The 17,645-nt window shown below is 25.1% G+C and overlaps 2 protein-coding genes across 3 annotated transcripts in view; one reads left to right on the top strand and one right to left on the bottom strand.

Annotated features, from left to right (window-relative positions):
* LOC724389 (calcium/calmodulin-dependent 3',5'-cyclic nucleotide phosphodiesterase 1C) overlaps positions 1–17,645 on the top strand; it is a 154,479-nt gene that overhangs the window by 60,129 nt on the left and 76,705 nt on the right. The window lies entirely within an intron of this gene.
* The window catches only part of LOC409787 (paramyosin, long form), a 106,585-nt gene continuing 97,864 nt past the window's right edge, over positions 8,925–17,645 (bottom strand). Inside the window, 5 exon segments of the mRNA XM_026441416.1 lie at positions 8,925–9,066; positions 9,412–9,586; positions 9,589–9,723; positions 9,726–9,836; positions 9,839–9,855. Coding sequence (XP_026297201.1) covers positions 8,943–9,066; positions 9,412–9,586; positions 9,589–9,723; positions 9,726–9,836; positions 9,839–9,855 — 562 coding nt within the window. The 3' untranslated portion in view covers positions 8,925–8,942.

The raw sequence follows: 17,645 nt of genomic DNA, 5'->3' as shown, positions 1-17,645 counted from the left end.
ATTTTCTCACATTTGACGGAATATTTTTTATCACAAATAAAACACGTCACTTTTATTTCACATTTATTTGCTTTGTTGCAATAACAACTAAATAAAGTTGAAATATTATTCACATTTACTTTCATTTACTTTTACATACCTTTTTGTCATATTTCTATCTATTTGTCATATTTCAATCATAAATATGAAAATAAATAAACATGAGCTATAATATTAAATATACGAATTAAAAATGTGAAAAGCATATCGTTTATGTACTATTACGAAATAATTAATTTGTTATTTTTCTCTCAAGCGAAGAAATTCTATAAATCTTTCTCTATCAACAATAAAAATCATATATCTGTAATTCTTAAATGTTTGTAAGAGATATTTAACGTTCTCTTAGGATACAAATTCGACTGATGGCTCTCTATTAAATCAATAGATAAAGCTTTGGGCTTGATTTAGGCAAAATTTTATTTTGTATGAAATTGATATCTTGAAATTCGTCCATTTATTCGTGGATTTCCCAACAAATAATGAATTTAATGCTTTATGGATTGAATATATTCGATAAATGTTTGCTAATTTGTTTCGAAAGATATAAATAACCACGTTCTTAATAATAATAATTTATTATTAAGAAATAAAGAAATTGAATAAAAGAAGATATGAAGATTAAATTAAAATTAATCATAATAATTGATCAAATTTTTTAGAATTTTTTAATAATAATGAAACGAAAATTCAGTCACCTTATATTTTATTTGCTTATTTGATTATTTGATACATTTTCAGATATAATCAGATCTTCTTTATTTATTAATGAGATATATGTAGGCAGAAACACATTTTCATTTAAATTGTCTGTTAAATAGTAATATCAGTTTAATTAACGCTACATGGCGAAAATGGCCTTGTGGTTTGTTTAGCATAATACAAGGAGTAAAATGTTTTCGATGCACGTGTCATTACCAGCTCATTCTATGCGCGCCATCGATCCAAATAAAATTCATTATACCTTAATTACTTTCCTTTTATAATATCCAGCCACTTTTTAAAATCGAAGCTTTCAATAAAATCTCTTTAAAATAGTATCCTTGAAATTTCAATTTTCCTTTGAAATTTGTATTCTACTTCAAAGGCGTTTGTTTCATCTGTAATTCATTATTGGCAGTGGCTGATAACGTGCTTAATATTGAAAAATTATATTTAATTTGAATAATTTTATATTTAATATTTGTAACTTTGATAATGTTTTATATTAAAAAAAAAATTGGCAATATTGAAATATACATATTGACAGTATTCTGATTTCGGACATGTTCATAATTAAAATTGAGAGAAAATAGAAGAAATGTTATAATAGGAGATTTGCTGTAACAAAAATTTAAAATTTTAATTGAAATTGCATTGGTAGATAAAGAAAGTAAACATCGATTCGCAATTTCAATTTCATAGAGGTTTGGGTAGAAGATGCAGAGAAGTACTTTCATGTGCAAAAAAACGTCTCCAGAAGAGTGCAGAAGGTTAGTTTTAAAGTGGAGGTGAAGTGGCCGTCTCAAGAGTCAACATTCAGTAGACAGAATGTTTGGAAGCCATTTTATTCGTATGTATGTAATGTATATGATCCTTGCATTAAATTTCAATGAATATAAATTGAAATTTTCTAAGTTTTTTCTTTCAATATTATTTACATATTTATTATTTTAATCTGTATAATAGAAATATGTAATTATTTTGAAAAAAATATAATGAGCAAAGTTAAATAATTTAAATTCTAGGAAATAACATCAAAATATTAATTAAAGATTTGGTATATTCAATTTTGAGATTTGGTTATATAATCGAAACTTTAATAAAAAATTTTCTCATTTAAAATTAATGAACTTTTATATCACTTTATATTATCTCTTCTTATTTATGCACTTATTAAATTCAATGTCATAGATTTATTTAAAAGAGTCATTTAATCCATTTCATATTCATATTTAATTTACTATTTCATTATATTTAAATACGTATCTATGTAATAATTATTTATTTTCTAATCTAATATCTTTCTATTATAAACTTATAATATTTGTTTTATAATAATATTAATTCTTTAAAATAAGATTATACGTTAAATTTATCTTATGAAATGAAACAATTCGATTCAACAAGGATTGAATCGATATTTTTACAAAATCAAATTTACTTAGAAATCTCTTAAAAATATTTCTTATCAATAATGGCATTTTTTTAAATTTTGTAACGCGAAAGAACACCATATTAAAGATTATCGATTTCTGGTTAGTTTAAATTTAAAGGTCGCTTCAAAAGGGATTACTATTTAGAAGAACTCTCAAACGAAATATTTTTAACTCCAACATGTAAAATTATATTAATAATTGTAAAATTTCTACCAAAAAATAATAATAAAATATTTTAAATAAGACAAACAAAGTCTTGTAGTATATTCTAACAAAATCAAATTTGTTAAAATATAAATAGGACAAAAATAAAATTATCACTAAAATATAATTATTTTAAAATAAAAATTTTCTTAATCTTCTACATAGAAATCATAATATATTTGTTTGAAACTTTCAAACTTTTCTTTTTTCTTTCTTTTTTGTTGTATGTTTAAAAGAAAGTAACTTGAAATATTTTCAGTGCACTTATTTTTAGTTTCTTTTAAGTTTTTCAATTCGTTTTAAAAGTTTTAGATATCTTTACAAACTTTATTAAATGATTAGTGAAGATAAAAAAAATTAGTTTGAAACAAAATGAGTTCACGAGAATAATTATAATTAATTTAAAACGAAATGAATGATAATGGACTGTGTGATATAAAAAAATAACACTTAGACTAATTAGATATCCAATCCAGGTAAGCCGCATTTGAATATCAAAAACTTGAACTATTTATTTGCTATACGTTTTATAAATAGTGTTTAAATTTCATTTACTAATTGCGGAAAGTAATAGCGTGATCTCATTTTGTGGTATGGCAATTTTTTCCTAGTTTTAAAAATAATGGAATTCTTAATTTATTACGGCACAATGGATGAAAACTTTTTTCTTTTATCGTATTGTATAATTCAAGTTAAAAAATTATGTCTATTATTCGTGAAAGACTTGCAAATGTATCATGAAAAAAAAATCGTATTTGCATGATAACAGTATGTTAGATTTTTAAGATAATTTTAATATCAGTAACCTTACCAACCTTCAGATATAATGTCACGTAATGAAATTCTGAAAATATAATGAGAATATTTTCTAAAGAATTTCTCAGAAAATAAAAATGAAATCAAATATAATAAATGTATAAAAAATTATTCTCAAAAAATTGAGAATGTTTATTTTTCACAAATATAAATATATATTAAATTTTCAAGAATTGTGTAATTAATTTCATAATATATATATTTCAACCATTGCCAGTTAGAAATTTACCCATAATTTCCTAATAACTAGTAGATGCAATGCGATAGCATTGTAATTTGAGCACAATTGATTGAACTGCAAGCCTAATTTGTAATCCATAGACATCAAGCACGAATCGATACCTCTTTCACCAACCTTCCACTATGCGACCTGTTGTTTTCTCATCGGTTGTTTGGTCAATCAATTAGAGTGATTATCATGACCTTTTGCCTCTATTCAAGAAATCCTTTGAATTATGCTTAAATCTAATTAATCATTATTCACTTACTATGAAAATAATTCTCTCAAAACTTTTATAGTATGTTGTATATGAAACATTTTTTTTTTATTTTTATCTATCCTGCTAATCGTTTCAAAAGATACAAATAGCATTGTTTGATTTTTAAATTATTAAGTTTTCTAAATATATTCGTTTCTAAATCTTTTTTTCTCCTATTAAATATTCCATTTTGTCAATCTTTAAAAATAATGAATTTGGAAATAACACGAGATATATATATTATTATAATCGTAATTTCTTATTTTTAAATTACAGATTCCCTGTTTTTATTTGCAAATTATGATTTATTATCATTTATCAACCGATAAAATAATACGTATAATAATACCATTTTCCTTTTCTTTGAATTATTTATACAAATGTAATCGATATGCAATATTATTAAACAAGATTAAAGAGGAATAAATATATTGTTAAAATATATTGAGGATATAATAATTTAAAGAATCATATATGTAATAATATTGCATTAATAATAATTTACATGTTTATTGAATTGCAGTTGCATCTCCGCCGGATCGAAGAGCCACAAGAGACGATATTGCAGTGTCCTCACCTGCATTAGTGTTGCGTTAAAATAAGAATCGCGTTTGTATTAGTGTTGCGTTAAAATAAGAATCGCGTTTGCATTAGTGTTGCGTTAAGATGAGAATCGCGTTTGCATTAGTGTTGCGTTAAGATGAGAATCGCGTTTTGCATTAGTGTTGCGTTAAGATGAGAATCGCGTTTGCATTAGTGTTGCGTTAAAATGAGAATCGCGTTTGCATTAGTGTTGCGTTAAGATGAGAATCGCGTTTGCATTAGTGTTGCGTTAAGATGAGAATCGCGTTTTGCATTAGTGTGCGTTAAGATGAGATTCGCGTTTGTTCAAGTAGTGTTGCGAATATTGAATGCCCAAATTTCTTTCACTGGAATTGTGGAAGAACTCAACGTTCCTGTTCCTGAATCATCTTAAGTGGCTAAAAAGCCACAAGGGTGATTGTACAATGGCAATCATTAAGAGACCATTGGATCTTTTTTGGATTATTCTTTATTAGTGTTGCGTTGTTTAAATTTGAGTGCATAGAGTAACGTTGCGTAAATAATTTATTATTCCGGGAATTTTCCATGTCTTTTTGTTTATTTTTTTTTTTTTTTAATAAATATAAATTAATTAATATTGCAAGTATAAGAAAGCACTCATCGCGGTTGATTTAAAAATTTTTTATTTGATAAAAGAATATATTATTTTATTAGTGTTGCGATACGAAATGAATATTCCACTCCCGGTTTGTTATTCGATTCATATCGAGTGGAAGAATATTTTCTTTTAGTAGTCCTTCTGACTACTACATTTTTTTTCTTTTTCAGCATCCTTCACATTATATTCCTACATTCGTTGCAAAAAATATTGCTAATATTTGTAATATTTTTTTTCTCTTTGATGAAGACTTAGTCATTAAAATTTTGAATTAAAATTGTTTTTTGAAATTTTTTAAGTGAATAATGGTGAATGTTCATTATATTTATCATTTTATATCATTAATTTTAAGAAATTACAATATTTTTATACTGTTATGCTATCCTTTATTTGAGTTTGTTTCAGATATATCAGTTCTATTTCAAGAAAATTTGTATCTTCGATTAATAAATAATTATATTACTAATTATTTAGAATTTTATTTGTTTCAGACCTACTTTGAAATCAATCAATCATCACTCATCATTACATTACATCATTACATTTTATGTAATGTTTATTTTTTGGTAGAAGGGGCCCCTAAACAAATCTTTTAGATAGATTTTTTATACTGATAGGTAGTACCTTTCTTAGAAATATAGAGAGAAATGTATTTAGATTCTGTGTTGACAAGGATGGTGTGATGAGGGTGTGATTCGGTAATGAATTAGAAAGATATAACTGTATTTTATTAAATTCTGTGGATAGGTAGGGATGATATGAATAGGGTGTGGTCTGTAATGAATTGGAAAGGTATAATTGTATCTTGTAAAATTAGATTCTATGTAGGTAGGGATGGTGTGATAAAGTGTGACTCTTTAATGAATTAGAAATATATAACTGTACTTTATTAGATTCTGTGGATAGGTAGGGATGATGTGATAGGGTGTGAGTCTGTAATGAATTGGAAAGGTATAATTGTATCTTATAAAATTAGATTCTATGTAGGTAGAAATGGTGTGATTCTATTAAGATTTTTATGTAGGCTTCTCTTTAATCTTTGAATTAGGAAGTACTACTTTTAGATTTTTGAATAAAGTGATTGAAATGAGGATTTAGTTATATATAAGTAAGAAAAGAATAAGAGGTTAGATTTAGGCTTGATGTTGAATATTATAGGTTAGTTTCTTTAAGAATTATAATTAACATTTATGTTTCGGATATTTCTAAGTTGATTTATTGAATTTTTATATTGAAAAATTTAAGGAAAGTAGTAAGTAGATTGCTTGTAGAATTGCTGTTGTAGAAAATAGAACATATTTCCAAATGCATCCTTAATAATGCTTGGTAATGCTTGATAATGATGATTGATATTAAAAGTGGTGTTAGTAAAATAAGTAAAATTCTCTGTGAAATGCATTTCACTTTTTTTTTGTTTTCAAACTTCATAATATATTAATATTTATATATTTATGTTCATATAATATAAAATATTGATGTATATATGAAGTAATGTGTTGTTTTTCATTTTTCAAATTTCATACAGATGTGTTGTATAGAATTAAGATTTAATTCAATTTTTATTTTCAGATTTAGCTTCTCGGTTTCTCTTGAGATTCCTTTTGCTGTTTGTTTTGTACAATGTTCATGGTTTGAACGTTTTGCAATTTTACATCAAAAGGAGTATTTTGCATTGATTGTAATATATTTTTGCATAATGGTGGGTGATGGACCGTGCGGGTAGGGTGGGTCTCCAATTCGCAGCAACCTCCAAGTTGGTGAGACCTGGAAATCATTATTATTTACTACATAATTTATTTTTGTATCCTCCGTACAATTATAAATTTTATAGTAAATAATATGAGCTAATTGGCTGCGTTCGCGATTTCATTTTTTCATTTTTTACGTATTATCGCGTTATCAAAGTAGTATTTTTTTTTATGTTTAAAAAGTATGATTATCATGTTATAGGTTTTTGTATCTCTCGTTGTTAATTCAAAATATTTTATAATTTGATGTTTATTTCTCTTTAATTTTTTGATTTGCCACTTGTATATGGTATGTATAAGGTACATATAGTTTTTGTTTTTGTTTGTTATAATTTTAAATAGTATGAAAAATATTCTATTTTTTAATGGTATGTTAGAGTGAAATTATGAGATTATCATATGTTTCGTATACATTATTGATTATTGCCTAGTAGAATTCAATTCTATATCAATTTCATATCAATGTTCTGTTTTAATATGTAATTATATAATTAAATTATATAATTAATTATTTCATAATTTTAAATTGCGGTTTATTATTGATGATAATTCTAAAGTAATGAGGAAATGCTGATCAATCTGATATTTCAGGTGTTGAATGTTATGTATACTATTGTGCATTATATATTAATAATTTTAGCATGTTACGTTCATTATAAAAATAAATAATAGTAATTTTTTCAATTTTTATCGGTCTATTTTTATTCTTCTTTAATGGGGTCTTTATTCTGTAATTGAGAATATTTAATTCTTTTTTATTTTTATTTTTATTTCGTTTTTTCTGTGAAGAGAAAAAAGTGGTCTGTATGAGAAGAATTGTATACATTCTTTTTATTTTATATGTATTTGTATATTTATATTATACTTCATTCTGTCTTATTTTTTGTTATTATACAGTAGTTTTCATTTCAAATTTCTAAATTTGTTTTCAAAATTATTTTGTATTGTAAAATAATATTATAAGTATTTTCAGTTGTAGATACATTAACGTTGATAATTTATTTTTGAATAGAAAATAAAAACGCATCAATAATTTTGTTTGAAAAGATAGATAGATAGATAGAGATAGATAATCTTGAAATCTCAGAAATCTCACCATTCAGGTAAAATATCTGGCTCAGATAGATTAATTTTTATTTGTAATGTTTTGATGAATAAAAAGTAATCAATATTTAGGAGATAAATGCATTAATGTAAATGTAAGTAATAACAATTTATTCTGAATTTACAAATATAGTTTTATATTCTTTGTTAGGCACAGTGATCTTGTTTATATTAGACACATCATTGCATTTAGCCTTCCATGGATAATCTAGATCTTTAAAATCTATTATATAGTTATAAAAATAAATAAGATATTTGTTCTTTATAAATGTAGCTATAGCTTATTCGGAGTTAAATATACGATTCGTTGTCACAGTATTACGATATTATTAATAATATAAACACGATATTTTATACAATATTTTATCTTTCAAAAACATTGAGCTTTGAAAGGGTTATCGTTGGCTATCGACATGGAAAGTATTAATAGAAAAGAAAAAAAGGACAAGTTGAATGAGAATTATAATAGTTAAAAAAAGAGATGAAAAATTACAAAAAAAATCGGTGATTTTCTACAGGGTATGTTACAGGAATATAATATTGGTATTAGTGTTTATTCTTCATCTTCAAACTATGGGAGAAAATGTATTCCATCTGCTTCGTACGTACGTGTTTCAGTTTATTTATTAAATTATTGTTTGACACAGGTTATCGTGTATGTCGTACAGTGAGAGTTGTGTGTATGGGCAATAATACCTATCTATAATATAATAATAGAAGAATTAAAGTTAATCCATTTAAATACAAGTGCGACACGCGCGATCAAAGAGGCGTAAGGAGAAAGAGAGAGAGACAGAAAAATAGTTGAATCTACATCGCGTTCTTTTTTTTATTTTCTTTATATTTTTCCTTATTTATTTATTTTTCCACTCCTTACGCTTCGTGATGCTGACATAACAGATAATAAGAAGATATAACGAATCGTTGTCGATTTCTCTTTTGCTCGTATATATTATATAATATGTGTTAGTATATATATATATATATATAATTTCCACATGTTAAGTTTTTAAATCTATTTATTCAAATAGGGATGATATTCTTGTGCTTCGCGATGATTCTTTTTTTTTTATGATGCCTTTTTGCATTTGTTTGGTTCGTTGGACGGGTACCCGCGTTTCGTTGGCCAAATATTTCGAATTTTCGACGGGTCGTTGAGTTTTGTCATAGTTAAAAATTAAATTAAAGTGATACATCTTTAGCGTTCTTCTTTTCATTCTTTGTTATTTTTTTTTTTTTTTTTTCCTCTATGCAGCCCGTTGAAAACTCTCCTCGATCTTTTCAATTCACGATGATATATCGAGGCTCTTCCTTTTTTCGTCGTTTGCTCGTTACACCTGTACATATTCGTAAAAAAAAAAAGTATTAATTTCAAAGATATGAGCTTTATTTATTATTTTTACTTATCAGTTAGTATCATTGGCTCGCAAGTTAAATTTTACGTTCATCTTAACACTTTTAAATCCGAAAAATTTTAATGACGTCTGTTTTTATTATTTCGAAAGGAGGAATTAAATAGTAAAATGGTGTACAATAGTTCATCTGTAGAATATATTTTATTCATCGAAGAGATAAATTAGAATTTGTGTAATGGATGTCGTAAGTTATTTATATAGTGCTGATAGGTCACGAATAGGAAGATTCGAAAGGAAATCTCCGTCACGATTAATCGGATTACGTACGTTTCTAAAGACGACAAGGTGACGTTCGAAGTGGCGAAGGGTGGAGTGTCGATGGTGGTGGCGTTTTTATAGGTCAGACCTCGTCTCCTGGACGAGGTACACCTGAGAACCGGCACGCTGGAGGTGGTGACGAAACTGCGGTGTTTTGCACGGATCAGAGTCAAATTGCTCTCGGCGTGTCGGCTCGGTCTTCAGCAGCTTCCAGTTCTCTTTGGAATCGGCGGACCCTGGTCACGCTCTGTTGGGACATGCCCTCTTGCTCTTGCAATTGCCTCTTGTAGAGATTCACTTTTTGGGACGCTTTGTCAACGATTCTTGCAACAATGCGATATTCTTCGCATCCTCCTCAACCTGGATCATCACCTCCTTGATGTTGCGCTCTTTCTTGCGAAGAATCTTCACGGTTTCGGAGTGTCGGCGCTTTCTTCGTCGAGTTCTAGCTCTCTTTCCGGCGTTACAAAATTTAAAAAAATGCCATTATTGATAAGAAATATTTTTAAGAGATTTCTAAGTAAATTTGATTTTGTAAAAATATCGATTCAATCCTTGTTGAATCGAATTGTTTCATTTCATAAGATAAATTTAACGTATAATCTTTATTTTAAAGAATTAATATTATTATAAAACAAATATTATAAGTTTATAATAGAAAGATATTAGATTAGAAAATAAATAATTATTACATAGATACGTATTTAAATATAATGAAATAGTAAATTAAATATGAATATGAAATGGATTAAATGACTCTTTTAAATAAATCTATGACATTGAATTTAATAAGTGCATAAATAAGAAGAGATAATATAAAGTGATATAAAGTTCATTAATTTTAAATGAGAAAATTTTTTATTAAAGTTTCGATTATATAACCAAATCTCAAAATTGAATATACCAAATCTTTAATTAATATTTTGATGTTATTTCCTAGAATTTAAATTATTTAACTTTGCTCATATATTTTTTTCAAAATAATTACATATTTCTATTATACAGATTAAATAATAAATATGTAAATAATATTGAAAGAAAAAACTTAGAAAATTTCAATTTATATTCATTGAAATTTAATGCAAGATCATATACATTACATACATACGAATAAAATGGCTTCCAAACATTCTGTCTACTGAATGTTGACTCTTGAGACGGCCACTTCACCTCCACTTTAAAACTAACCTTCTGCACTCTTCTGGAGACGTTTTTTGCACATGAAAGTTACTTCTCTGCATCTTCTACCCAAACCTCTATGAAATTGAAATTGCGAATCGATGTTTACTTTCTTTATCTACCAATGCAATTTCAATTAAAATTTTTAAATTTTTGTTACAGCAAATCTCCTATTATAACATTTCTTCTATTTTCCTCAATTTTAATTATGAACATGTCCGAAATCAGAATACTGTCAATATGTATATTTCAATATTGCCAATTTTTTTTAATATAAAACATTATCAAAGTTACAAATATTAAATATAAAATTATTCAAATTAAATATAATTTTTCAATATTAAGCACGTTATCAGCCACTGCCAATAATGAATTACAGATGAAACAAACGCCTTTGAAGTAGAATACAAATTCAAAGGAAAATTGAAATTTCAAGGATACTATTTTAAAGAGATTTTATTTGAAAGCTCGATTTTAAAAAAGTGGCTGATATTATAAAAGGAAAGTAATTAAGGTATAATGAATTTATTTGGATCCGATGGCGCGCATAGAATTGACTGTAATGACACGTGCATCGAAAACATTTTACTCTTGTTATTATGCTAAACCAAACCACAAGGCCATTTTCGCCATGTAGCGTTAATTAAACTGATATTACTATTAACAGACAATTTAAATGAAAATGTGTTCTGCCTAATATATCTCATTAATAAATAAAAGAAGATCTGATTATATCTGAAAAATGTTATCAAAATAATCCAAATAAGCAAATAAAATATAAGGTGACTGAATTTTCGTTTCATTATTATTTAAAAATTCTAAAAAATTATTCAATTATTTGATACATTTTTAATTTAATCTTCAATATCTTCTTTTATTTCAATTTCTTTATTCTTAATAATAAATTATTATTATTAAGAACGTGTTATTTATATCTTTCGAAACAAAATTAGCAAACATTTATCGAATTATATTGCAATCCATAAAGCATTAAATTCATTATTGTGTTGGGAAATCCACGAATAAATGGACGAAATTTCAAGATATCAATTTCATAACAAAATAAAAATTTTGCCCTAAATCAAGCCCAAAGGCTTATCTATTGATTAATAGAGAGCCATCAGTCGAATTTGTATCCTAAGAGAACGTTAAAATATCTCTTACAAACATTTAAAGAATTTAAGATATATGATTTTATTGTTGATAGAGAAAGATTTATAGAATTTTCTTCGCTGAGAGAAAAATAACAAATTAATTATTTCGTAATAGTACATAAACGATATGGCTTTTCACATTTTTAATTCGTATATTTAAATATTTATAGCTCATGTTTATTATTTTCATATTTATTTTTGATTGAAATATGAAAATCAGATAGAAATATGACAAAAAGTATGTAAAAGTAAATGAAGTAAATTGGAATAAATTTTCAACTTATAATTTAGTCTGTTATGTGCACAAAGCAAATAAATGGAAATAAAAAAGTGACGTGAATTATTTGTGATATAAAAAAATTCCGTCAAATGTGAGAAAATTTAATTAATTAAAAAAATATTTTTCTTCTGTCAAATAATAAAAAGAAAAAAATGAAATTAAAATAACCCACCGTTTTTAATCAGATTATCTATTCAAAAAATATAATTATTAACACGTATTTACATCATAAGCGCATTATGGAAAGACAAATCAATTTGCATATTTGAATTGAATGTCTACGTATAATACTTCGATAAACAAGATTTTCACGAAAGTTCAGTTTATTTGTTTCAAAAAGCAAAACATAATAGACGATCCGCAATTTTCCAGAGGCAAAGTTATAATATAAATTTATTCGTTCCGTGCGAATTTCGTGCTCATTCAACATTGGACGATCTCTCTTTCCGGCGTTACAAAATTTAAAAAAATGCCATTATTGATAAGAAATATTTTTAAGAGATTTCTAAGTAAATTTGATTTTGTAAAAATATCGATTCAATCCTTGTTGAATCGAATTGTTTCATTTCATAAGATAAATTTAACGTATAATCTTTATTTTAAAGAATTAATATTATTATAAAACAAATATTATAAGTTTATAATAGAAAGATATTAGATTAGAAAATAAATAATTATTACATAGATACGTATTTAAATATAATGAAATAGTAAATTAAATATGAATATGAAATGGATTAAATGACTCTTTTAAATAAATCTATGACATTGAATTTAATAAGTGCATAAATAAGAAGAGATAATATAAAGTGATATAAAGTTCATTAATTTTAAATGAGAAATTTTTTATTAAAGTTTCGATTATATAACCAAATCTCAAAATTGAATATACCAAATCTTTAATTAATATTTTGATGTTATTTCCTAGAATTTAAATTATTTAACTTTGCTCATATATTTTTTTCAAAATAATTACATATTTCTATTATACAGATTAAATAATAAATATGTAAATAATATTGAAAGAAAAAACTTAGAAAATTTCAATTTATATTCATTGAAATTTAATGCAAGATCATATACATTACATACATACGAATAAAATGGCTTCCAAACATTCTGTCTACTGAATGTTGACTCTTGAGACGGCCACTTCACCTCCACTTTAAAACTAACCTTCTGCACTCTTCTGGAGACGTTTTTTGCACATGAAAGTTACTTCTCTGCATCTTCTACCCAAACCTCTATGAAATTGAAATTGCGAATCGATGTTTACTTTCTTTATCTACCAATGCAATTTCAATTAAAATTTTTAAATTTTTGTTACAGCAAATCTCCTATTATAACATTTCTTCTATTTTCCTCAATTTTAATTATGAACATGTCCGAAATCAGAATACTGTCAATATGTATATTTCAATATTGCCAATTTTTTTTAATATAAAACATTATCAAAGTTACAAATATTAAATATAAAATTATTCAAATTAAATATAATTTTTCAATATTAAGCACGTTATCAGCCACTGCCAATAATGAATTACAGATGAAACAAACGCCTTTGAAGTAGAATACAAATTCAAAGGAAAATTGAAATTTCAAGGATACTATTTTAAAGAGATTTTATTTGAAAGCTCGATTTTAAAAAAGTGGCTGATATTATAAAAGGAAAGTAATTAAGGTAAATGAATTTATTTGGATCCGATGGCGCGCATAGAAGACTGTAATGACACGTGCATCGAAAACATTTTACTCCTTGTTATTATGCTAAACCAAACCACAAGGCCATTTTCGCCATGTAGCGTTAATTAAACTGATATTACTATTAACAGACAATTTAAATGAAAATGTGTTCTGCCTAATATATCTCATTAATAAATAAAAGAAGATCTGATTATATCTGAAAAATGTTATCAAAATAATCCAAATAAGCAAATAAAATATAAGGTGACTGAATTTTCGTTTCATTATTATTTAAAAATTCTAAAAAATTATTCAATTATTTGATACATTTTTAATTTAATCTTCAATATCTTCTTTTATTTCAATTTCTTTATTCTTAATAATAAATTATTATTATTAAGAACGTGTTATTTATATCTTTCGAAACAAAATTAGCAAACATTTATCGAATTATATTCAATCCATAAAGCATTAAATTCATTATTATGTTGGGAAATCCACGAATAAATGGACGAAATTTCAAGATATCAATTTCATAACAAAATAAAAATTTTGCCCTAAATCAAGCCCAAAGGCTTATCTATTGATTAATAGAGAGCCATCAGTCGAATTTGTATCCTAAGAGAACGTTAAAATATCTCTTACAAACATTTAAAGAATTTAAGATATATGATTTTATTGTTGATAGAGAAAGATTTATAGAATTTTCTTCGCTGAGAGAAAAATAACAAATTAATTATTTCGTAATAGTACATAAACGATATGGCTTTTCACATTTTTAATTCGTATATTTAAATATTTATAGCTCATGTTTATTATTTTCATATTTATTTTTGATTGAAATATGAAAATCAGATAGAAATATGACAAAAAGGTATTAAAACTAAATGAAAGTAAATTGGAATAAATTTTCAACTTATTTTAGTCTTGTTATGCACAAAGCAAATAAATGTGAAATAAAAAAGTGACGGATTTATTTGTGATAAAAAAATTCCGTCAAATGTTGAGAAAATAATTAATAAAAAATATTTTTCTTCTGTCATAATAATAAAAAGAAAAACAATGAAATTAAAAATAACCACCGTTTTAATCAGATATATCTATTTTCAAAACAATATAATTTATTAACCACGATTATACATCATAAGCGCATTATGGAAAGATCAAATTCATTTGCATATTTGAATTGAATGTCTACGTATAATACTTTCGATAAACAAGATTTTCACGGAAAGTTCATTTATTTGTTTCAAAAGCAGAAACATAATGACGACGCGCAATTTTCCGGGCAAAGTTATAATTAAATTTATTCGATTCCGTACGAATTTCGTGCATCATTCAACATTGGACGATCTCTCTTTCCGGCGTTACAAAATTTAAAAAAATGCCATTATTGATAAGAAATATTTTTAAGAGATTTCTAAGTAAATTTGATTTTGTAAAAATATCGATTCAATCCTTGTTGAATCGAATTGTTTCATTTCATAAGATAAATTTAACGTATAATCTTTATTTTAAAGAATTAATATTATTATAAAACAAATATTATAAGTTTATAATAGAAAGATATTAGATTAGAAAATAAATAATTATTACATAGATACGTATTTAAATATAATGAAATAGTAAATTAAATATGAATATGAAATGGATTAAATGACTCTTTTAAATAAATCTATGACATTGAATTTAATAAGTGCATAAATAAGAAGAGATAATATAAAGTGATATAAAGTTCATTAATTTTAAATGAGAAATTTTTTATTAAAGTTTCGATTATATAACCAAATCTCAAATTGAATATACCAAATCTTTAATTAATATTTTGATGTTATTTTCCTAGAATTTAAATTATTTAACTTTGCTCATATATTTTTTCAAAATAATTACATATTTCTATTATACAGATTAAAATAATAAATATGTAAATAATATTGAAAGAAAAAACTTAGAAAATTTCAATTTATATTCATTGAAATTTAATGCAAGATCATATACATTACATACATACGAATAAAATGGCTTCCAAACATTCTGTCTACTGAATGTTGACTCTTGAGACGGCCACTTCACCTCCACTTTAAAACTAACCTTCTGCACTCTTCTGGAGACGTTTTTTGCACATGAAAGTTACTTCTCTGCATCTTCTACCCAAACCTCTATGAAATTGAAATTGCGAATCGATGTTTACTTTCTTTATCTACCAATGCAATTTCAATTAAAATTTTTAAATTTTTGTTACAGCAAATCTCCTATTATAACATTTCTTCTATTTTCCTCAATTTTAATTATGAACATGTCCGAAATCAGAATACTGTCAATATGTATATTTCAATATTGCCAATTTTTTTTAATATAAAACATTATCAAAGTTACAAATATTAAATATAAAATTATTCAAATTAAATATAATTTTTCAATATTAAGCACGTTATCAGCCACTGCCAATAATGAATTACAGATGAAACAAACGCCTTTGAAGTAGAATACAAATTCAAAGGAAAATTGAAATTTCAAGGATACTTTTTAAAGAGATTTTATTGAAAGCTCGATTTTAAAAAGTGGCTGATATTATAAAAGGAAAGTAATTAAGGTAAATGAATTTATTTGGATCGATGGCGCGCATAGAATTGACTGTAATGACACGTGCATCGAAAACATTTTACTCCTTGTTATTATGCTAAACCAAACCACAAGGCCATTTTCGCCATGTAGCGTTAATTAAACTGATATTACTATTAACAGACAATTTAAATGAAAATGTGTTCTGCCTAATATATCTCATTAATAAATAAAAGAAGATCTGATTATATCTGAAAAATGTTATCAAAATAATCCAAATAAGCAAATAAAATATAAGGTGACTGAATTTTCGTTTCATTATTATTTAAAAATTCTAAAAAATTATTCAATTATTTGATACATTTTTAATTTAATCTTCAATATCTTCTTTTATTTCAATTTCTTTATTCTTAATAATAAATTATTATTATTAAGAACGTGTTATTTATATCTTTCGAAACAAAATTAGCAAACATTTATCGAATTATATTCAATCCATAAAGCATTAAATTCATTATTGTGTTGGGAAATCCACGAATAAATGGACGAAATTTCAAGATATCAATTTCATAACAAAATAAAAATTTTGCCCTAAATCAAGCCCAAAGGCTTATCTATTGATTAATAGAGAGCCATCAGTCGAATTTGTATCCTAAGAGAACGTTAAAATATCTCTTACAAACATTTAAAGAATTTAAGATATATGATTTTATTGTTGATAGAGAAAGATTTATAGAATTTTCTTCGCTGAGAGAAAAATAACAAATTAATTATTTCGTAATAGTACATAAACGATATGGCTTTTCACATTTTTAATTCGTATATTTAAATATTTATAGCTCATGTTTATTATTTTCATATTTATTTTTGATTGAAATATGAAAATAGATAGAAATATGACAAAAAGTATGTAAAACTAAATGAAAGTAATGTGAATAAATTTCAACTTATAATTTAGTCTGTTATGCACAAAGCAAATAAATGTGAAATAAAAAGTGACGTGATTTATTTGTGATAAAAAATATCCGTCAAATGTTGAGAAAATTAATTAATAAAAAATATTTTTCTTCTGTCATAATAATAAAAAGAAAAACAATGGAAATTAAAATAACCACCGTTTTTAATCAATATATCTATTTCAAAAAATATAATTATTAACCACGTATTAACATCATAAGCGCATTATGGAAAGACAAATTCAATTTGCATATTTGAATTGAATGTCTACGTATAATACTTCGATAAACAAGATTTTCACGAAAGTTCAGTTTATTTGTTTTCAAAAAGCAGAAACCATAATGACGATCGCGCAATTTTCCGGGCAAGTTATAATAAAATTTATCGTTCCGTGCGAATTTCGTGCTCATTCAACATTGGACGATCTC

The sequence above is a fragment of the Apis mellifera genome, linkage group LG6 (assembly GCF_003254395.2).
Source record: "Apis mellifera strain DH4 linkage group LG6, Amel_HAv3.1, whole genome shotgun sequence".
NCBI classification, from domain to species: domain Eukaryota; kingdom Metazoa; phylum Arthropoda; class Insecta; order Hymenoptera; family Apidae; genus Apis; species Apis mellifera.
This window is presented reverse-complemented; position numbering and strand designations above follow the sequence as displayed.